Source organism: Podarcis tiliguerta (assembly GCF_965153285.1).
Source record: "Podarcis tiliguerta genome assembly, chromosome: 10".
In the NCBI taxonomy this organism is placed as follows: domain Eukaryota; kingdom Metazoa; phylum Chordata; class Lepidosauria; order Squamata; family Lacertidae; genus Podarcis; species Podarcis tiliguerta.
This window is the reverse complement of record NC_139543.1, coordinates 21,317,305-21,341,054: the sequence shown is the minus strand read 5'-3', so window position 1 is coordinate 21,341,054 and position 23,750 is coordinate 21,317,305. Positions and strand designations below refer to the sequence as shown.

General features: G+C 43.7%; 1 protein-coding gene and 1 long non-coding RNA gene across 3 annotated transcripts in view; one reads left to right on the top strand and one right to left on the bottom strand.

The window, feature by feature from the left end:
* The window catches only part of ST7 (suppression of tumorigenicity 7), a 96,252-nt gene that overhangs the window by 70,149 nt on the left and 2,353 nt on the right, over positions 1-23,750 (top strand). Inside the window, exons 8-14 of one of the 2 annotated variants that reach the window (XM_083399797.1) lie at positions 1,983-2,080; positions 8,152-8,266; positions 14,119-14,191; positions 15,659-15,761; positions 19,201-19,336; positions 20,587-20,679; positions 21,110-21,249. In XM_083399797.1, coding sequence (XP_083255923.1) covers positions 1,983-2,080; positions 8,152-8,266; positions 14,119-14,191; positions 15,659-15,761; positions 19,201-19,336; positions 20,587-20,679; positions 21,110-21,249 — 758 coding nt within the window. Of the gene's footprint in view, positions 1-1,982; positions 2,081-8,151; positions 8,267-14,118; positions 14,192-15,658; positions 15,762-19,200; positions 19,352-20,586; positions 20,680-21,109; positions 21,250-23,750 lie in introns of both variants that reach the window. The other variant, XM_083399796.1, reaches the window with a different exon arrangement.
* Positions 14,294-19,192, bottom strand: LOC310658321. The gene is made up of 2 exons (XR_014502228.1): positions 16,871-19,192; positions 14,294-15,786 (listed from the first exon to the last, which is right to left on the bottom strand). It is a non-coding gene; the product is annotated as an uncharacterized lncRNA (long non-coding RNA).

Here is a 23,750-nt window from a genome sequence, read left to right as displayed (position 1 = left end):
AAAGTTTTCATGGTTTCTCCACCCCTGCCCCTTTTCATCCTCTAGGCTGGCTGAAGGAGGATGGCTGGGATGCGGAAAGCCCATAAGTTTCTTGGTACCCCCTGTGTAGTGTTGAATAACAAGGGTCTCTTCGTTAAGTCCCACGAGAAAAGACCTCACATCATGTCTATTGCTGATGCTCAAGCTGTGAGTGCCAAAACCCATTCACATGTGTAGTATTGGCAGGGTTGGAGGGACCCTAAAGCTTGCAGAAATAATAATAATACTAACAAAGCTATCATTTTTACAAGAAAAACTGTACTGGGGACCCCCTCTCCCCCCTAAAACCCCCCCAAAATGAATATTATCGATGACTATGGAATGTTGACCAACTTTGGGGGTGGGAGGTGGTCAACGGGAAAACCTGGAGGGGGCTGGAATGGAATACAGTGGTGCCCCGCAAGACGAATGCCTCGCAAGACAGAAAACCCGCAAGACGAAAGGGTTTTCTGTTTTCAAAGGCGCTTCGCAAGACGAATTTCCCTATGGGCTTGCTTCGCAAGACGAAAATTAACGAAAATTTTTGAGTTTTTTTTCCACTCCCAAACCCCTTTTTCTGAAGCGCTAAGCTGCTAAAAGCCTTTTAGCAGCAAAACTGCTAATCCCTTAAGCCTTTAATAGCCGTTAATAGCCCTTAAACTGTCAATAGCGCTAATAGCGCTAATCCGCTAATGGGCTTGCTTCGCAAGACGAAAAAACCGCAAGACGAAAAGACTCACGGAACGGATTCTTTTCGTCTTGTGAGGCACCACTGTACTTTGGGTCCTGAGCAGCAGCAATCCTACTTTCATGTCCCATTTGCCCTCCTCCTTCTTGCAGTCTTGCGCAACAAGCCAGCCCCATAGAGACATTAGGGTTTTTTGTTAAAATCATATTAGGCATTCACTGCATGGTTCATCCTTCAATGGGGCTTGTTCTCATGGCCACGAGGTAGGGTGCTTCATGGCTGCAGGCCATCTGTTGTGATCATTGCACCCCTGTCTTGCAATAAGCTAGTAGTGTGCAAGCACTGGTGCTCACATAATCGGTATTTACATGCTTACTGCTTCTGAAAGTGTGCTATTGACAGTGTGCAAAAAACAGAGAGAGAAGGGATTCTCTCCATGGTACTGAACAGACTCAGCTTGTGATGCATAGAACGCCATTGCACAGAAGGCAAATTCAGATTCAAATGGCTTTACCAGTGCTGCTATGTATGGCTGAACTCTTAAGAGCGGCAATCAGCTGTTTACAGTGTACAAAGAATGCCCTGGAGGGATGGCTGACTTGAAACTGGTAGCTGAAAGCATCTCTCCTCCTACCAGAACTCTTTAAATTGCACGATAATGTTGAAAACCCTGGACTCCTTTGGGAGGAAGGGCAGCATAACAAATTCAATAAATAAATAAATTTGGATTCAGCTGTACAGAAAGCAACCTGCAACTGCAACAGCAATTCACACTGCAATCATTTGTAGCTAAACTTCATCAGAAATGGAAACCTTTTCAGAGAGTCAGGACGATAAACACTTGCCTTAGTGAGGCAAGGTATAGAAGTTTGCATAATTTTGGCATGCATGTGAGTTCTTCATGTATTAGTGATTAGAATTGTTAACAGTATGCTGTAGAACTGAGGCTAAAGAAAAACCCTCACATTTTTTTTTGTAAGTGTACTTCTTGACTAATCCTATTATTGACGGGCAGGTTCCAGCTCTAGATCTTTGTAACTTAACAGCGAGGATTGTTGGTCTATGTACTTTTTATTGCTTCCTTCCACATACCTTTGGTATTCGGCAATAAGAATTCAAAGGAAAGGTTATACCTTACACTTTGAGGATGTTAAATGGAACCTTTGTTCTGTCTGTTTCTGCAAACACTCATCCTCTTAAAACCTCCCCCCTCCTTCTCTCTCTCTCTCTCTCTCTCTCTCTCTCTTTCTCCTTCTCTCTCCCTCTCTCTCCCCAGGACGGGACACTAATGTATTAGTCTACATTAAGAGGAGGCTGGCAATGTGTACAAGAAAGCTGGGGAGGACCAGGGAAGCTGTGAAAATGATGAGAGATGTGAGTTTGGATTTGTGTTCATATTTGTCTTATTACCATGCGCAGTCCAAAAACCATGACACTTAAAATACCTATTCCAGCATTGATTCTTTGTGCGGATCCTTCCCAACGTTATCCCCAGCTTCATAGTTCCCTGCATGATGAGAGTGGAAGACCTTCTTGAGCTCATGTGAAATGCATAAGGCCCCTAAGGAAATATCCCAACAATGCCTCTATTGGACTTGCTTTTTATTCCCTCTTTCCACTTTCTGCTCCTCTCCTACTGCCTCACTGCATGTAAGGGGTCTGACCTGGGAGATCCCCACTCCCTTACCCTAATTGCGAAGGTTTTCTAGTGAGTTTGATACCTTGGTTTTTCAGTTTGGGCCTTGCCCACAAAGATGGCTCCTTTTCTCAAGACCTCTGGGTAAACGTCGGCTTTTAGTTCTTTCCCACTAATTGGAAGATGATCTCATGCCATGTCATTTGACAGCGCTGCATCTTCAAGACCACAATAGTGGCTTGTCAATTGGAAGGGATGACTCAGCTATGAGATGGCATGGTCATGCTTAGGTTTTGGACATTTACAACCTGGGAGTCTTCTGATTGGCTAGGAAGACTTGGTTCAGCTGCTAGGCCGTATTGTATGGAGTGACCCTATTCCCTTGTCTGCTGCCGTACACTTTTTCCAACATCTGTGGGGCCCATTGATCCTTTTCTATGTATTAGAACTCAGCTAAATGAGCTTTGCTATTTTTCTTTCGTTTTGCAATTGTGTTCTCTTGCACTCTTAGCAATATTCTCCAATTGTATTTTTTCAGTGGCCTATGAGTTCTCTTTTAATTATGTTGAACAAATCTACCTCTTCAATCTTTATGTGGTTTCTGGGGAAAGTCCTTGGTACTGGGTCCTGTTTCTTGGCCAAACTGCTACTGAGTAATTTTTGTGGGCATGAGTCTGGTTTCCGGCTCTTGCTCCTGTGAATCTCAAGGGGTATCCGGTAAGGTTCTGGGTGTCTCCTGGCCCAGACTGGTGGGACTATAGCAGCGATGGCTGCTGTACTACCTTGCAGGTTTGAGTTTCAACTCTGGTCCTTTGGTGCCTGCTAGACCAACAAGGGATGGTTCCCAGGGTCTTGGGACTTCAGTCCTCTTACACCCACGGTAAGGGAGACCCTGCTTTCAAATAAGTGCAGGGTTTCCTGATTTGAATGTTGCCTTTTATTGTCAATGGGGAAGTAAGTACATAAGCCCCGTACTCCCAGATTTCACCGATACAAGGAAGGGAGGCATAGCCACCGGACAAATGCTATTATTTATTTTAAAAGGATCAGCATGTAATGGGATGATTCCCTTATCAAGAGTAAATGTGGCAAAACCAGAAACTGATGCAATTCCTTTGATTTGGAAAGAGGCAAGTGCGGTGCTGGATGTAACAAAAATGGTATCATAATATATAGGAAGAGAGATTTTTAATTAGGAATCCTAAAACGAGAATTGTTCCTTTCTGGGGGGTGGGGAGAGAGAGGCGATATTAGGCTGATGGCATTGCTGATGTTTTGACCTCCCTTCCTGAGCTCATTCCCGCAATACAATTTTATACTTATCTCAATTGCTGTCAGCACTCTAGTTCATTTGCCAATACTTAGTACAGCATGTAAGTGCATGCATAGTAGCCCCAAGGGAAATATGCGCCAGTAGTGAAACGGACAGACCTTATCAGGAAATGGGCATCCCCTCTTTGCAGTCTAATTCCATTTTCCTGGATTTTACATGTATTTAGCTCACTACCAACAGCTTCAGTTCCATCATTGTGAAGCTGTCAGACATTCTGCCGCTCTTGAGCTCTAGCCGCATTCTTAGGACCACGAACTTGACAGATGGCCGTTAATGGGGATGATTTCTCCATCTTGAGAAAGGATTTCTCCTTCTACACAAAGGAATCTTGGGGCAGCCATTTGAGCCTTCTAACTCCTTCAGCCGTTTGTTCCCACGGAGCCAAGTCAAGATTTTCTACTTTTGAAAAAAAAAAGATGAATTTTATCTTGCTATTTCTGTATCCCAGGCATAGATGGGAAGATGGGCCCCTCTCCCCCCGCAGGTCAATGAATAACCATTTTTGCAGCTTCCTTCCACATCACAACATTGGGAGGAAGGGCAGAGGCTATGAGCTTGTTTGAAAGATTAGAGGAAGGTGTGTATGCACCCCCTCCAGATCCAAGGCTATATAAGGAGAAGTGCTAACATGTGAATGCTGACACGTCCTGGGAAACAAAATAGGGATTCAGCAAGCAGCCTTCCAGTGCACTTAAGATCTCAATGGTTAGTCTCATTTCCAGGCTTAAGGCAATATATAACAACCCTGAGATTAAGAGTCTCGTGCTCTACTGACTGAGCTAAGAACCACTGACTGTCTCGCCAGAGTGGTGCATGCTCTAGTTATCTCCCGCTCGGACTACTGCAACACGCTCTATGTGGGCCACCTTTGAGGGTGGCCCCTGAAACTACAACTAATCCAGAATGCTAGACTGGTGACTGGGAGCGGCCGCCAAGGACACATAACACTGGTCTTGAAAGACCTACGTTGGCTCCCAGTATGTTTCCGAGCACAATTCAAAGTGTTGGTGCTGACCTAAACGGCCTTGGCCCAGTATGCCTGAAGGAGTGTTTCCATCCCCATCATTCCGCCCAGACACCGAGGTCCAGCGCCGAGAGCCTTCTGACAGTTCCCTCACTGCGAGAAGCAAAGCTACAGGAAACCAGGCAGAGGGCCTTCTCGGTACTGACGACATCTGAAGGCAGCCCTGTTTAGGGAAGTTTTTAATGACTGGTGTTTTAGTGTATTTTTAATCTTTTGTTGGAAGCCGCCCAGAGTGGCTGGGGAAGCCCAGCCAGATGGGTGGGGTATCAACAACAACAACAATTAATTACTTTTGTGATACAAAACTGCAACATCCTCTTCCTTGTCAGACATTGCCCCATTTTAGCGAAATGCTTTTGTCACAATGTGGCTACTCCTTAATGATATGTGATGTACAATGGTGCCTCGCAAGACGAAAAGAATCCGTTCCGTGAGTCTCTTCGTCTTGCGGTTTTTTTCGTCTTGCGAAGCAAGCCCATTAGCGGATTAGCGCTATTAGCGCTATTAGCGGTTTAGCGGCTATTAAAGGCTTAAGGGATTGGCGGATTAGCTGCTAAAAGGCTATTAGCGGCTATTAAAGGCTTAAGAGATTAGCGGATTAGCTGCTAAAAGGCTATTAGCGGCTTAGATCAGCTGATAAGTGGCTTAGATCAGCTGTTAAGCGGCTTAGCGATCAGCTGTTAAGTGGCTTAGCGAACAGCTGTTAAGCGGCTTAGGGGCTTGGGGAAAAGGGGGGGAGGGAAAAAAAAACCCAGGAATCGCAAGACATTTTCGTCTTGCGAAGCAAGCCCATAGCAAATTCGTTTTGCGAAGCACCTCCAAAACGGAAAACCCTTTCGTCTAGCGGGTTTTCCGTCTTGCGAGGCATTCATCTTGCGGGGCACCACTGTACTGTGCTGAAAAATGGAGGTATGGCAGTGTTTTTAAGCTAAGCATCAACGAAATGGAGACTATAGCATTAGAAATCGTAGCAATGAGGCTTTGTTCATCGGCCTGGAAACAGACTCTTAGTTGTTGAGCTTTTTGGGGGAAATGAGTAATACTCAAACACACACTTCCTTGTTCACTTGACAAAAAACCAGGACATTTTACTGATTCCACCCCGGACACTTAATTCCTCCATTAAAATCCAAAGCATGTCCGTAAAATTTTGGACGTATGGCAACCCTAATGAATGCACTTTCATTCTCTTACCTTTCTGCCTATATTGTGTCTAGAGGGGATGTAAAAACTATTGATCCAGTCCAGGCATCCTGGGGTTACTAATGGCCTTAATGAGACTGAATTATGTGTCCTGTTATCTTGCCATCACTAGGTGCCTCCTGTTAACCTTAATGGATCCCATCAGAGGCGGTTGCAAGGTAGCACGACCGGTGCAGGCACATTGGAAGGGGTGCCACAACAGAATGGAGCACAAGAGGTGGGAAGGGGCCCCTCAAATTTTAGCACCGCACAGGCTGCCCCTGGAATTAGAGAGCCCAAAGCCCGCCACCGGTCCCATTCAACAGGGAACATTGCAAAGAAACTAGTGTTCAGCTTCTGCACTCTTGGCAACCCTGATATCAGTTTCTCAGGGCACCAGTTACACCTCCCCCACTTTCATGGCTATGTACCCAAATTGCCCCACCCACAGTTTTATAATAATAATTTATTATTTATACCCCGCCCATCTGGCTGGGTTTCCGAATGGCAGCAGCAAGAGACCCTGGCAACAGGGTGAAATTCCCCAACCAGGGTCCTCAGATGTTGTTGAATTACAATCCTCAGCATCCCCAGCCAGCCTGGCCATTGGTAGGTGTTGTGGTCCATCAACATTTGTATATCAAGACCAAGGGCAGTGGAACACCTAGATCCCCAAGACCTGGAGTCCTAATTTTGCCCAACGTATGGGTGAAAAATGATTACAATCCTAAAGCCCGAAGTAATTCCTCGCCTTTCTATAAATGGCAAGGCAAATGGCACAGTAACATGTATATTCCCTTACGTTTTAAAGACAGAAATATAGTGAAGCAACTCATTATTGTGTCAATTTACAGAAATGCTCGAGTTGCATTGCCTTTCATCCTGTGCTAGCCTACCGTGTGTCTTTGTAATTTATTGCAAACATTTTGAAGGAGAATTCCACTTTGGAAGAGAAAATGCATTAGAGTTAACGTTTTGTTTGCCCACTTGCTTTCACCTGATAGCATTTATTCTGAGAGCAAAGTGGTGGCAGCTTTCATAGTCACAACCCAAAATAATTTAGCCGTAAGACTTTTCTGATGGGACTGCTGTTGATTTGCATTGTCTCGCAGTCCAGTCCCTCTGCTGTTGTCTGACGTCCAAGCCCATCACCCACAAAACTGTGCTACAGGTGCGAGTGAAAATTGTATTTGGTCAAAAGGGGAAAAAAGCAACCCCTCCCCCAAACCAAACTAGATAAAGGCCAACATGTAATGTGTTTCTAATGTGTTGTCAGTCTTCTGTTTTATTTGTTGGCTCGGAAACAAATAGCCCACTGGTATTTATTTATTTATTTGCATGATGCTAGAGCGAACACTTATTTCCAACTTCATGTGTATGTGCTCTAGATTCAATTCCTGTTCTAATAGTGAACCACCTTATAGTGCAATGTTATATTAACAGATGTAAAATGATGGCTAGGTGAAGTGTAATGAAAAATAAGTATGCATTTGCAAGCCAAGTTCTGCTGACTTGTTATCAAAGGTGTTCGCACCAAAAGTTAAAAAAAATTAGTTAACCCTTTAATTCGGGGTGTGTGTGTGTGTAAATCATTTTATAAAACCGGTGTAATTTTGATAACCATCTAACTTGGCTATTTGGAGGAAATAATTACTGGACCATGATTAAGCTACCGTAGTTTATATGAAGCATGTTTCCTGTTCCAGCTTCTACACTGAGTGATTGATTACATGCTTCCCAGACCGATATGCGTTTGCCTTAAAATGAAGTGCTAGAGAGAAGGAATGAAAGCAGAATTTTTTCTTCCTTTCCCTGACAGTTGCTGCATCTGGAACAAAACAATTTCTTTTCTTTTTATTTTTTTGAGGATGTTGGGGGGTAGTTTGGCGTCATCCCTCCCCCCTGGATTTTGGGAGGCTCCCTCTCACAGAATATGATCGTACATAAGAATTAAACACAAGAAGGAGAGAACGTGGTCCTCCGTGGCTCAGATTCACTGCTCGTATCCACCAGGAACTGTACATTCAGTACGGTGGCTCAGTTTTATTGAAATCAGACAGGACCTCACCCTGGTGGATGTCTTGACACCTACTGCAGATTATTTCAGAAGGCATTTTAAGTGCTTTTATAGTTTTAACTTACTTTTATCTTTATTGCACTGTTGAATTTCTTTTCCTTAGAGCAGTCGTTTACACTTGCTTTCACATCAGCGTTGCAGGATTCCGTGCTAAATCTAAGCCTATTCTCTTATTTTTTTATTATTATTATAGTTAATGAAGGAATTCCCTCTTCTCAGCATGTTCAACATCCACGAAAATTTGCTGGAAGCTCTGTTGGAGTTACAAGCATATGCAGATGTTCAGGCAGTTTTAGCAAAATATGATGGTAAGCAGAAGTACCTCTTTACATTGTGTGTGTGTGTGTGTGTGTGTGTGTGTGTGTGTGTGTAAATTGAGAGTGCAACTTCCAGTGACAGAATCACTTTAAAGGGCGAAAATCCCAGGTTCTTTCAAATGCCGCCTTCTGTAGTTCTGAAACAATTCTACATAAGGTGAACCTTTCTTAAGCTTCTCCATCATTCCATGTCTTCTGGACCATTTATTTATAAATTGCTTGGTTGTCAAACAAACAAACAACTAAAATGGTTTACAAAAAGGTAAAATAATGAAATCAAGAAAAAAATTACAACCCTCCTTAAAGACATACAAAAGTTAAAAACTAAAACAGATTAAACTTTTTAAAAATTTTATAATTTTTATTAGAAATCTTATTTACAACATAACATAACCCCCCCCCATCCCCAATACAGAAATCCACCCTCATTAAATGTGAACATAACAGACAATAAGCATAACATACAATACAAACAACCAAATAAAAGACTTCCTTTATCCTGTATCTGGCCTCCTTATTTACTCCTTATAAGCTGTTCCCTTTATGAATAATTATTAAGATTTTTCTAATTATAACTTAAATATCCACAAAGTGACTTTGTGGATACTTTGTGGCTACCTCAACTTTCTAAGCATCTGTGTGGGCTTGTTTAACCCAGGGACAGCTGTGGGCAGGATTCCTGCAACAGGTTGGACTAAATGACCCTTGATACATGGTGCCTCCTCTCCCTCATTATCCCGTTTTCTTGCTGTTTAACAGTGTGATTGACTCTTGGGTGAACTCAGAGATGCAAAATATTCCCAGACAATGAATCATCTCGACTTCTCTGTGTCTTGTGGCCTTACAGAAATATTGTCTTCTGGCACAATTAAGACATCTAAAGTTCCTACGCAAAGTGCATTTTCTGCCTCTCTTTTGCTGTCGGCAGAAATGCTCTTACTAGAAGAGGGGCGCCTGGGAGGTCATACCTAGAGGGGCATGCAATTTTGGAGGAAGATCTTTCCCTCCCATTAGTAGAGGGTTATAGTGTTTGCAGCCCTGGAAACTGCTCACCATGGAAACTGCAGGCAGGCAAAGAACATAAAATGTTTCAAGCTTCTTCTGCTTCTGCCTCTTTAGTTGTTTTAAGAGATGCTCCAGTATTATTCTCTTCTAATGTCTTAAACCGCAGATTCTTCCTCCTGCAGTTTTTGTGAGGATTCTGTATGCAAGCTTGCTAAATAAAATGATGTGCAAGAGGTTTGGGGTTAGGGTTGATGGCTTAACTGCTGCAGAATTCTGGGTTAAATATCAATCTGTTGCTGCTGCTGAATGGCTTTGCTCAGAAGAAAGAAGCTATTTGCAGGATTCATAGCAAATGAAAACCTCCCTGACCCTCAGGCCATACTGCAATACTGGATTATGTGCCATTAAAGCAGCAATTTTTAATGGCACCGAGAGCAAGTTATTCATTAACCTCAATGGGGGAGTGTGTTCTGACAGTGAGTGCCATTAATTGACTTCTGACCTTAATAGTGCAGAGAAAATTGAAATATTAGGGAGGACTTTTGGCTTTTCAAATGATTCCTTTTTATTCAAAAAAATAGAGGGCCTGTGTAACAGTTTCCTAGGGAACTGTTGATTAAACATTTTGGGTCATATGCAGTTGTGCCTCTATTTGAAGTCTTTGATATGATTGATGCCTCTTCTAATGGATTTTCTTTTTCTTTTAGCAGAGAGGGAGAGGTGATTTTTGCTAATTCGCTGTGCAGTCCCTCATAACAATATTCATGCTGTTTTGGAGGCTTCCACTATCTTCCAAACAGTCTTGGGGGGATATGGTGGAGATTGCTTCTCTGCCACTTTTGGAGGCATCTATCTGTCCTTTTGATCACAGTACAAGATTTCACCTCTTGCTTTTATAGTACAGTAAAGCTGAGCAAGGGACGCTGGTGGCCCTGTGGTCTTAACCACAGAGCCTAGGGCTTGCCGATCAGAAGGTCGACTGTTCGAATCCCCGCGATGGGGTGAGCTCCCGTTGCTCGGTCCCTGCTCCTGCCAACCTAGCAGTTCGAAAGCACGTCAAAGTGCAAGTAGTTAAATAGGTACCGCTCTGGCGGGAAGGTAAACGCCGTTTCCTTGCGCTGCTCTGATTTTGCCAGAAGCGGCTTAGTCATGCTGGCCACATGACCCAGAAACTGTACGCCGGCTCCTGAGCGCCGCAACCCCAGAGTCGGCCACGATTGGACCTAATGGTCAGGGGTCCCTTTACCTTTTAAAGCTGAGCAAAATGGACTAGCCCAATGTTTCCCAAACTTGGTTCTCCAGCTGTTTTTGAACTACAGTTCCCATCACAACTGACCTGCTAGCAAGGAATGATGGGAGTTGTAGTCAAAACAGCTGGAGACCCAAGTTCGGGAAATACTGGACTAGCCAGTGGAACACTGATCCATGTAAACACTACCTGCATGTAGAACACTAGCTTATCAGGTGAAAAGGTTCTCTCTCACCCTGCTGTGTTAGTTTTATGCTTTCAGGGAGTTTTGAAGTAAGTGATAACCTGTACATGCCATGCACAGGTAAAAATGTGGCATGTGTTAGCCATGTATATCTGGCCTATCCTAGCCACGTCAAGAAGCCAGACCTTTTCCAACGAAGACAGAAGGCTTTCATGTGTTTGGGGCCAGATCTCACAGACCACTTCCCTAAGGAGTGGACAGCCTTAAAGAGAGAAGGTTCTGGCTTAGCACTTCATATCTCTTTAATCTTCCCCTCTAGGCTCATTGCCTGCGCTGAAGGATTGACATAGAAATTTGAGCTCTGGTGTGGAGGTTCCTTAGGGACTGCAGGTTCCACGAGTACCGTATTTTTCGCCCTATAGGACGCACTTTTTCCCCTCCAAAAACGAAGGGGAAATCTGTGTGTGTCCTATGGGGCGAATGCAGGCTTTCGCTGAAGCCTGGAGAGCAAGGGGGGTCGGTGCGAACCGACCCCTCTCGCTCTCCAGGCTTCAGGAAGCTATCTGCTAGCCATGGGAGACCCAGCTGTCTCACGGCTAGCGGAGACCTTGCCGGCACCCAGAAGCTTGGGGTGCGCTGAGCTCCGCACGCCCCAAGCTTCGGGATTAGCGCAGCACTCTGCTAGCCGTGGGAGAGCCGTGCGGCTCTCCCACAGCTAGCGGAGACCTTGCCGGCACCCAGAAGCTTGGGGCGCGCTGAGCTCTGCACGCCCCAAGCTTCGGGATTGGCGCAGCGCTCTGCTAGCTGTGGGAAACCTGCGCGGCACCGCGTGGCTCTCCCAGGGCTAGCGGAGACCTTGCTGGCACCCAGAAGCTTGGGGCGCGCTGAGCTCCGCATGCCCCAAGCTTCGGGATTAGCGCAGCGCTCTGCTAGCTGTGGGAAAGCTGCGCGGCACTGCGTGGCTCTCCCACGGCTAGCAGAGACCTTGCCAGCACCCAGAAGCTTGGGGCGCGCTGAGCTCCACATGCCCCAAGCTTCGGGATTAGCGCAGCACATCTGGGGGGGAAATAATTCCCCCCTTTATTCCCCCCCCCCAAAAAAACTAGGTGCGTCCTATGGGCCGGTGCGTCCTATGGGGCGAAAAATACAGTACATACTCTTAATTTCAGGAGTTCCTGGCTGAAGGATCCAAATGTGATGGGACTCTGGCTCAGACCTGTTCATAATGCTAGGAGCTGGGTCAGTTTCCAGCATCTCTACTTCCAGTACCACTAGTCTGGTGGATTGGGGCTCAGGAGTCCTGACCAGATCATATGCTTCTAAAGTTGAGAGCTGGTGGTAACTGTTAATCTCTAATTATTTGAGAGTGGGAATCTTGGCACACCTACGTATTGTGTTCAGTATTAGAGACCCAAGTACTGAATTTGGCATCTGCTTGTTTCTCTCTAGCTATTGCCATGTTTTGTTCCTTTTCTCTGTACATCTGATTTTTAGCTAGGTTTTCCCTATTGCTTTAAGGGTCTTGATACTGTTAGTCATTTTACTTGGTTAGTTGCTCTGGGTTTGAGAAGGGCAGGATAACCATTGGTCAAATACAAACAGACAGACCCATGGTCTAGGGTTCTGGAATTGGCCAAAGTAATCTATCATGTTTACATGTGGCAGTAAGCATATATTCATAACTGCCTAATGTGTGAAATGAATCTTTGTATGATCCAAAGACTAATTCTTCCAACCATTAATGGTCTGTTTGGCTAAGCATATTCTATTTTGGTAAACCTGAGAAAAGATCAGTCAATAGATCTCTCCCGTTTGGCTCTCTGGGGACAACAGAACACTTCAGACTTAAACCCATTTAACAGTAATTCTCTCCTGTTGAACTCCAAGGAACCCTGAGAATACTTTCTCCAGGAGACTAACTAGGGATCTCTTGATTGGCACTTCTCAGTATCCTCATGAGAATACAATTCCCAGGGCCATTAGAGCTGAGCAAGGAGAATATAGCTGCAAATTTGTGGTGTAGCTTGGCTCTCTTTCTCCATGGCTTTGCATTTGAGCTGAAAGCAGTCTTGAGACACAGAACTTGAGAAAGCAGTCTTGAGAGAGCCAGTGTGGTGTAGTGGTTAAGAGCGGTAGTCTCGTAATCTGGTGAACCGGGTTTGTGTCTCCGCTCCTCCACATGCAGCTGCTGGGTGACCTTGGGCTAGTCACACTTCTTTGAAGTCTCTCAGCCCCACTCACCTCACAGAGTGTTTGTTGTGGGGGAGGAAGGGAAAGGAGAATGTTAGCCGCTTTGAGACTCCTTAAAGGGAGTGAAAGGTGGGATATCAAATCCAAATCCAAACAAGGTTGATGCAATGGAGCAGCCGTGCTCGTTTATTCAAGTGTTTCCCCCAGTCAACATGAGAGAGGCAAGAGTGTGTGCCTTCTAACATGCCTGCATGAAGGAAGCAGAACTGTTACCCATGATACCTCTGCTTATTCTGTTGCTTCAGCCTGGCTTACCAATCCTCATGGCATTGCTGGGATGATGGACCACAAAGAGGGCAGAAGAGAAAAGGAGGTTCAATTTCCCTCTCTTGGGTGCATAGCTGTCAACTTTTGGATTTGAAAATAAGGGATCAGCAGCCTCAGTCTGCGGGATATCTAACAATCCAGGATAGCAGCGGGAAACGGCACTGAAATAAGGGAGTTTCCCGCAAAAAAAGGGAAGGTTGACAGCTATGCTTGGGTGCCCCTTTGGCTATTAAAACTTCTTTTCATACATGTTTTAATATATTGTTTATATGCTATTGTTTAAATAAAACAGTATACACTTTGTGTTTTTATTGTTTTAAATGTTTTAAATTGACACTTTTATTAATTGCTTCGGTATGTCTCCCAGGATGCAATTACGAAATGAAATAAAGTAGACCTTGACACTACTTCATACATGAATGTGACAGACACATGAATGAATATCAAACATGTTCATCAAAGCTGTATCCACCTTAGTTAAGTTCAGGTACAGTCCTGGATGTTTCTTCCTTGCTTGGCATTACTGCCGTATTGCACGATCCTATTTCCTAAAAATACTGCACATTAGTTGTGTTTAAAAACTCTTCCTCACTACGCTGCCCCCCTCTGAGATATGATCTGAGAGGTGCATCTCCCAAGAGGTAAATGTTTGTCGGAGGATTAAAATCATTAACACTAAGAGATACAGCTTTGACTTTCTTCTACCAAGCATTCCAATTTAGAGGAGATAATTGGTTCCAATCCTTCCTTAATGTGGTTCTAGATAGGTTTCCACGTTTCACAAAACGTATTGAAAATGTATTCATAGATTCCCCTTTTACCACCACCATTGTGGTTTTTAAACGTAAAGAATCTTAGGCTTTTTCATGTTTGTTTTCTTCCCTACAGATATAAGTTTGCCCAAATCAGCCACAATATGCTACACGGCTGCCCTGCTGAAAGCCAGAGCTGTCTCTGACAAGTAAGTCCAGAAGAACACCTGTCCACCAGAATTCTACTCTGCAAACTTGGCTGACATTTAACATTTTTCATTACTGAAGGACCATTCATACTAGCAGGAAAATGTTTTATCATGCCATGTGATGTTTATTTGATGTTGTATAATGGAGGCCGCTTGAACATCACATTTGTATACTGCATGGATAGCATCAACAATGGTTACCTACATATTACTGCTGTCGTTTGTTTTTTTTAAAAACAGCTGGTGTTCTCTTGGCCATCTTCTTGTATACATAATGTGACAATTTTATAAACATAATTTATCCTTACCAGCAGAATAATTGTGTGTGGGGCACATTATTTATTTCAAACAAGTATTGTGAATGTATAAGTATTTCTGGCAGGCAAATAGTGGGTTATCTCAGTCTGCAACATAAAAGCTTCCTTAGGAGTATCTAGGGTGCTTAGCAACTCACACTCTGCTTCTTCAGCTGCTATCAAAGATATCTGTCAGAGATGCAGGGATTCAGCCGTTCGTGGGGGTGCTTGGCACCTTACGGGATGAGCTCCTAAGAGCCAGATTCTGCTCAGAGGTGGAAGCGCACAAATCCCGAGCAGAAGGCGTCACGTCATGCACATGCTACCCGGGTTCAGAGCACAGCCCAAAGGGTGGGAAGGAAGCAGCATGGGAAAGAACACTTTCCTTCCTGCTTTTTTTATTTTTTGCAGAGACTTTGCGATTATAGTGTATTTGCACTTTGAGACCTAAGTAATTTTTTTCCCTTTCGTTCTTTTTTTTTTTTTTGTCCTGTAGATCGCCAGTACCATCTGCAACATCTTTCCTCCCTACACAGCGACTCCAGCTTGGGAGGGCAGGGCTAGGTTTGTCACAGCTTTCCCTGTGGTGTCTGCCTGCCAAGTTCAGCTATGGAGTTAGCCATGGGGTGTGAGGTGAGAAAGAGATTGCATGGTCTGGGTATTCCCCACCCCCCGCCTTCCATTCACTGGGGCAGATGATATTTGCCCACAGTATGGGCACACCACTAGGTATGGGTACAGCTGAAAGTAGATTACCTACTACTGTCGCTGTCCCAGTGGCTTCGAGAACTCTAAAGCCTTCCCAAAAGGTATTTTTCAATTAAAAAGGAAAAAAAAAAAACCCTTTGGAACAGTTTACTGGCATTTTTTTTCTTTTTTCACCCCTCCCTTGAGGGGTTTTGGTCCTGCTTTTAAAAACAAGCACATGAAGCAAATTTAGATTAGCAGACAGAGAGAAAAGAAATTGGACTGCTTATACATTTGCTGCGATAAGTTGCAAACGTGCTTTCGACTTCTGCTGGGATTTTTAGTCAGTAGCCTGTGTGTCATTTGGTTGCTCAGCTTTTCCATTGGAGAGCGCTAAGGCCCCTGCTACATTGATGCTCCTCTGATGCTTTTCCTTGTGCTGAAGTTGACCTCCATGCTTCCTGTTTTCTTTGTTCCGTTGTAGATTTTCTCCAGAGGCAGCTTCAAGACGAGGGCTAAGTACGGCAGAGATGAATGCAGTAGAAGCTATTCACAGAGCAGTAGAATTTAATCCACATGTGCCAAAAGTGAGTTTATAATGAGTTACTGCGGCTGTTTGAAACAAAAGCCAAAATAAACTTGAATGGGAGGTGAGCAAGGAAGGGTTGGGGATTTAATATAGTGCAACAGGGCAGCCAGTTTTATGGGCAGGGTGTACAGTCTTCTGCCTTTGTCACTGCTGCAACAAGTACAGTTGTCGAAACCTTGAAATCAACCTCTTTTTAAACCTCAGGATTTCTTCTTTTTTGATCTTGTATAAATAGTTCTCCGGTGTGTTTCATACTCTTGCTCTTTGAAGACCTTCTTTTGGAGTGTCTTCTACGCCTTTAGCCATTTGAGACTGCAAGTGGGATCCTCTATTAGAGTGTTCCTGCATTGTAAACAGCTCTCTATTTCTTGGAAAAGAGCAGATCAGCGTATTGGTCTAACCAAGCCGCCACAGTCTGCTTAATTTCTTTCTCCAGGTTAAGTAGCGAGAGGCAAATGTGAAATCTACTATCTGCAGTATGTAATGCTACAGGTGAGGAACTGCAGAGCTGTTCCACATTGTATATCTGCAGCCCAGTTTTAAAATGGCTAAGGCGGCACACAAAAAACAGGTGTGCTAAGAATATAGTGTTAAGGACAATTGCACAAGCAAAGCTGAGAGCTATGCTCAGTCTGAAATTCTGACTTGACAACATAGAAGAAAAAGTGGAAGGGAAGTATTCAACTTGAGAGCTTGATTCTAGCTGATGTAAATGTGCAAAATGCTAAAGGAAATTTACCCCATCACTTGTGAAAATGGCTAAAGGCGTAGAAGACACTTCAAAAGAAGTGTCTGGAAGACACACCTGGAAGTGAGGTACCATTTTGTGTTTCAGTAGGGAATGCAGGATTTTACATCAAGTGCTTAAGACTTGTGCTTCAACATATCTAGGAAAATATTGCCCCACAAATAAAAGGGGGTGGAGGGTTTATTTTTGAAGAACCTATGCTGAGGTTACATTTTAGCATCTCATTCGTACTGCAGCAATGTATTTTCAACATTGGACTTTGGCATGCATAGCTAATAGTCTGTTTAATTCTTTATAACAGTAGCTAAGGCTGCAATCCTTCCATGAGGGTTAGTCCCACTGAACTGAAGATGTCTTACTTCTGAATAGACATGTGTAAGATTGCTCTGCCAGTTGTAGAACTGGCCCAGAGATAAAGTTGCTTCTGAAGAGTAAATCCATGTGGTCTCCATAACTCAGAAAATCAGCCTCTGCTGTCCTCCTTGTTTAAATAATTAGTTTTCCACTAAGCTTGAGGTGCTCCAGCAATTAAAAAATCAATGTAGTCAAAATGCAGCTTAATTGGTTTATTCTTTCAACCTTTTTTTATACAAAGAGATAACATCGCCCTCTTCCCACTTGGGGGAATGTAGCTGTGTTTGTTGTTGTTTGCACAAATAGTATTTAATCAAGATTTCAAGAAATTGCTGCTTGATTTGCTTTCTGAAACTTCTATCATGGGTTGGTGGGTGGAAGAGGAGAAATAAGGGCAATCTGCTCTTATCTCTTTTTTTTTTTTCAAATGTCTTGCAACTTCTTTCTTCAAACAAAATGGCAAATTCTAGCATATGACTGAAAGGCTCCAGTTTTTAATCAGAGCAATATTCTTTCAGTGGATTTTCCCTGTGCATTTAGTTTCTGTGGAGCATAATGAGTGCATGACCCTAGCCTGTGTTCCCAAGGCATTCCTTGTTATGTGTGATAGTTTTAATCATGTACACACAACATGTTCATCGATATAGGCTCCCTAGGCTATTCTGACAACATCTGCAAAGAGTGCACACGCCTGGCCTTGGGCACACCCAGCATGAGCACTATGCTCATACAAAAAGATTAGTATATCTCTTTAATAGTTTTAGGCTCGCCCTAGCTATAGGCAGTGAAGCAGTATCCTAAATTATTAAACCTCCCAGATAGTGAATAGCCATTTAAATGTGAATTTTAAATACTATTCCTATTACAGCAGCATAAATTAACAATTAGAACCATAATCAGAGTTATATCTATAATTTATGGTATAATCAATTTTGTTTGGGATTCTGAAATGTAAGCAATTCATGTCTGTCTGTCTCTTTCTCTATTTATATCCTGCCCTTCCCCAGAATTGGTTCCAGGATGGCTTGTCCATCACAGTAAAACAATAAAAGTGCTTGATGCAGAACTACAAATACAAACTTCAAAGACCACTATAAATTAGGATTTTTACTTAAGATGTTACAAAACTTAAATGGATTACTAGAAATTGGCAGAATTGATATTCAGAATAGCATGATTCTGAAGAAGCAACTTGGTAGAAATTGATGTGTATGAATTGTGTTACAGTAGTACCTCGAGTTACAAACTTAATTCATTCCGGAAGTCCGTTCTTAACCCAAAACCGTTCATAACCTGAGGCACACTTTTGCTAATGGGGCCTCCCGCTGCCACCAGCGTGCGATTTCAGTTCTCATCCTGGGGCAAAGTTCTCAACTCAAGGTACTACTTCCGGGTTAGTGGAGTTTGCAACTCGAGGTACCACTGTACTTACGGTGGTCCTTTAGAGGTGGGTGAAGCAAGTCTCACTACATTCAGTGGTCTTACTCCCAGGTAAGAAGGTGCCAGTCCTGTACGGTTACCTGGAAGGAAGTTCCATTCAATTCTGTGAGGCTTACTTCTGGGGGGCAGGTAGGGAATTGCACTGTCAAGATACTTGTAGTGAGCCTTCCAACTCTATATCACTCTTTCATTATTAGAGCTACCCTAATTAGAGAATTGTTTTGCTGTTTTCATAGTTAGCATTTGTCTTTACAAGAGTAAGTTTTTACTTAATAGTTCTCTCCTGTTGGCAAGGGATGCTTCAGTATACTTAGCACGCTGAAGAACGTGGGATACTTCAGTAATGCATCATCGAGTGCAGTTGGTGGTGTCACATTTGGAGTCTTTAACTCCAAACAATCCGCTTTCTCCCTTCATTCTCTGTGTAACATTCACACAGAGTTAATGAATCATGTGTAACTATGGAGATCAAATGTAGGCATTATGTTCATTGGCTCGGCTGAGACTCCGGTGATTGCCATGAGTTGACTGCAGTGCCCTATCTTGTTGTTTCTGATACATTGAATAAAAAATGTACCATGTTTCCTCAAAACTGTTACGGTTTGCTGTATTTTAAGAGCCTTCCGTTGCTTAGTTTCCTACAAGTGCAGCATTCCAGTTTTTTGCCATACATACTATGTCTCCATTGTCAAATTAGCAGCAGTCTTCCAATTTTGACCTAAACTTGTCTGGCAGCCACTACAAAAAGGGTTACTAATTCTTTAAACAACATGGCCTTTAAATGCTGTATCACGTTTAAAAAAAACGCAGTACCACTCAGGAAGCAGGTGCATCCTGGCCCAGTGCAAAATTTCAGGTAGTGACTTTGTTCCTTTGTGTTGTCTTTCTGTTGCAGTATCTCCTAGAAATGAAAAGCTTGATATTGCCTCCTGAACATATTTTGAAGAGAGGCGACAGTGAAGCAATAGCTTATGCTTTCTTTCACCTTCAGCACTGGAAAAGGGTCGAGGGGGCACTAAATCTCTTACATTGTACGTGGGAAGGCAGTAAGTAACTCACTTTCTTAGAAGCATCTGGCAGGTGAATGCCAAATGATGCAATAGCTCATTTGCTTTTGATATGCAAAGCCCTTGCAGGCTACAGAATATTGATTGAGTCATGCTAGTACCTGATCTTGCAGAAATGGGGGCTTCAGTGCATTGAGTCTCTCTTATGTACATAAGGTTATCCTGCTTGCCAAAATACATAGGGAAGCATGTGCACAGGAGTTCTGTGGCAGAAGAGGAATGTAGTATCGTATCACATCTTTATTTTTATTTACATACTATGAATAGATTATCTTTTCAAAATGAGAGCAAGAGCATCAAATGATACTGAGAACAATCCTAGTTGTTTTTTGCATGTTTTTATTCTGAAAAGTGTGGCCTAGAGAAACAAGTTTGAGAACCACTGCTATAGACACTTACTTGGGAGTAAGTCCCATTGAACTCAATAGGGCTTCTTTCTGAGTAGAGATGTATAAATTGCACTGTTAATATTGATGATATAGCACCTCTGTATTCCTTCAAAGCAGTGCTTGGCTGCTTTCATTTACATCTCAATTCCTCCTAAAGTTGCAGGGATATTGGGGTTCTGAAATAGGCATACTGTTTTTGTATTATATTTATTTGAATAGGAATGTAATAGTAGATGCATGGAGAATTCAATAATTTGGCTAAGTGGATGGAAACTATTTACATCAGGATTCATTGAGAGAAGGGATTATATGTATTGCAAATTTAAATAACAAGGAGCTTAACTTGATGTTTACATGATTGTGTTTTATTATTACGGGAGCCTACATCAGAGGTTCCCAAACTGTGGTCTGTAAAGCACAAAGTGGTCTGCAAACTTCATTCAGGTAGTCCACAGCATGTCTGCGGTAAATATTCGTATTGAGTTTAAATTGTATTTTTATTGCTTCTTCTATTGCTCTTGTTGTATAACAATAAGATGAATACTATGGAAGACAAACTAATACAATACAATACAATATAAGAAATACAAAAAAAATCATATAGTCCCTAGAACAGTGTATTACAATTACTACAACAGGTATAAAAATCATTAAGCAGTCCACCAAGACCACCAGCAATTTTTGAGTGTGTGGGAAGTTTGGGAACCATTGCCCTATGTGACTATTTTAGCAACTGAAAAGTTTATTGATCTTGTATCTAAAGTGCATTACAATGTATGGCTATGTCACCTTCAAACTGTGACTGTTCCTCCCTTTCCTTTATAGCTTTCAGAATGATCCCTTATCCTTTGGAAAAAGGGCACCTTTTCTACCCTTACCCCATCTGTACAGAAACAGCAGACAGAGAACTTCTTCCATGTAAGAGTGAAACTTTTTTCCCCTTGTTTAATTTCTAAGTAACTAAAAAACAGGCTGTTTCTCCAAGTGCCCTTCCCATAAAAAAACTATCAAGGCTGGGAAATGCTTTACCCCACTGTTGTTATACATAATTGAAAAATAAACAATGCTCCTAGCCATTATAATACGTAATCTTGTATGAGTTTTGACATGAAGATGGATGTTTGGTTTAGCTAGAGAAAGAAGAAAAGGAGGAACTAGAGGAATATGTTAGAGCAACAGAGGTCAAGCTCAACAAACATGCTCTTTTGTTGAACATTTTAGGTGACAAAGTTTTTAAAAAGGAACCTCCCTAGGAATACTTAAGTGAACTAAGAGCCAGAATGTTTCAAATAATGTATTTTGCTTACCCTACCTTTGTGTTTGTTCTTTCCTAATATTTTCCATGCAGCATTTCATGAAGTCTCAGTTTACCCCAAGAAAGAGCTTCCTTTCTTTATTCTCTTCACTGCCGGATTATGTTCCTTCACAGCTATGCTGGCACTTTTGACACATCAGTTCCCAGAGCTCATGGGAGTCTTCGCTAAAGCAGTGAGTAATATTTCCTCATGACCCTTTTCTGGGTGGATCAAGTGTATGTGTTTGACTGGATAAATAGAACTGTATGAAATTTGGTGACAATTGTGTTTCTGGCTATACATTCAGTCTGAAGGGCTATGATTATGAGGGTGCTGTAACTATATATTTTAAACGTTGTGCAGGAAAACAGACTTTAATATGGTCTATTTTTGCAATAAATTATGTTTTACAACCCGAGCTATTAGGGCATCATAAAAGTGCAAACCACGCACTCTTAGTTTGTCCCTAAGCAAAGTGCATTAGCTGTCTAGTAAACTCTTTCCCCCTATGCTGCAGTTGGCCCTTGTTGTTGAGACCCCAGTAAAGAGACCCCAGTTAAGACTCTACCCAACAGCATGATGGATCAGGACAAAGTTGTGGTAGATCCTTATAGTATGGTTACCACAACATTCATTCTAGGTTACATGTTGGCAACTTTATGAAAAATGGAGTGGAGGCTTCATTCCTTTTATCACGGAGCTGAGAACAAGCAAACACCATACAAACCAGCAGTGGTTCAAATTGCTGACTAAATGGAATATGTTCCTGTTTGATTTAAATACCCGTTTGAACTATACTTTTCAGGGAAAGCTACGCTATGGAGTATATGTGAGAGTTCTTTGTATTACAATGTACTAGAAGGAAAATTTGCATTACATATTGCATGCCAAAATACAGCCACATTTATGGCAGTCATGTCTATTTGATGTGACGTGTGGTAGCAGCAAACTATTACTTTTCTTTACATGATGCAAGCAGCCAGTCTTCCCTTAAACTGATATTGTAAGTTGTAGCTATTAGTATGACGACTTATGGCTGCTGCTCTTATGGGTCTCATTTGCCTTCTCAAACAAAATTACCATATTTTTCGCTCTATAGGACGCACTTTTTCCCCTCCAAAAATGAAGGGGAAATGTGTGTGCGTCCTATGGAGCGAATGCAGGCTTTCGCTGAAGCCTGGAGAGCTAGAGGGGTCTGTGTACACTGACCCCTCTCCCTCTCCAGGCTTCAGGAAGCTATCTGCAAGCCCTGGGAGCCCGCGGGAGTCCCCCCCCCCCCGGGCTCCCCCGGCTTGCGCAGAGCTGCCTGCACCTCGAAGCCCGGGCGCGCTGAGCAGTCGCGCCGGGGCTTCGGGTAGCTGTGCGCAAGCCGCGGGAGGGCTCCCCCGGCTTGCTCAGAGCTGCCTCTTATCCCGAAGCTACCCGAAGCGACTGCTCAGCGCGCTGGGGCGTCGGGATACGAGGCAGCGCTGCGCAAGCCGTGGGAGGGCTCCCCCGGCTTGCACAGAGCTGCCTCTTATCCCTAAGCCCTGGCGCGCTTGGGTAGCTCTCGGCAAGGCGCAGGAGCCCGCCGCTGGGCTCCCGCGGCTTGCGGAGTGTTGCCTGTTCCATGGGCTGGGGTCGGGGGAAGCTCGAGCTTCCCCCGCCCGAACCCCGCGCCTGGGGGGAAAATCTCCAGCTTTGCTGGAGGGCGCTGTGCCTTCTCCCTCTCTGCGCAGCGCCTTTCCTGTGAAGGAGAAGCGCTGCGCAGAGAGAGAGAAGGCGCAGCACCCCTTGAGCAACGCGCCTGTTGTGTGAAGCCGGAGGAGGAACAGAAGGGACTCCTTCTGTTCCTCCTCCCGCTTCGCAGCGACGCGCCTGTCCAGCGAAGCCCGAGGAGGAACAGAAGGGTTTCCTTCTGTTCCATCTCCAGCTTCGCTGAAGGGCGCTGCGCCTTCTCCCTCTCTGCGCAGCGCCTTTCCTGTGAAGGAGGGGCGCTGCACAGAGAGAGAGAAGGCGCAGTGCCCCTTCAGTGACGCGTCTGTCCAGGCTTCTGCTTTAGTCCTGCGCAGCCTCTCTGGGCAGGGGGAGCCTTCATCCCGCTGCCCTGAAGAGGCTTGGCACGGTTACCCCAGAAGCCAGATCCCTCTTGCTCTTCTGGCTTCTGGGGTTCAGAATATTTTTTTCTTGTTTTCCGCCTCCCAAAACTAGGTGTGCCCTATGGTCCGGTGCGCCCTATGGTGCGAAAAATACGGTAGTTATAAAGGGTAATGAGACATTTTTGACAGCCCTCCTGGTAATAGTCCTGTCAATAGAATTAAGGGCCAGTTCAAAACGTTTTTAGAATTCCGTATCTTAAACATGCTAACTCACTGGATTCTGATCATAAAGAGTTACTGGGCAATAAAATCACAGAATTTACTAAAATCGGTATGGTGTTCAGATCGCAATACCGGTTTCAGACTTTTTGAGCTGCTGATACATCACACCTCCTTCCCTGCAATGTATCAGCAGTTCAAAAATTCCACCTGTGCAAAGGCTGCACACCTGCCACCTCTCAACATGGGGAGCCTCCCTTAAACTGCTCTGCTGAGGGGTGGGCGGGAGGCTGCGTGCCCCTCAGCCGATCAGTTTAAGGAAGCCACACACAGACCCGATGCCTCTGGCTCAAGGGAGCTGAAGGTGTATGGAAGGACTGATCAGCTAAGAGGCAGT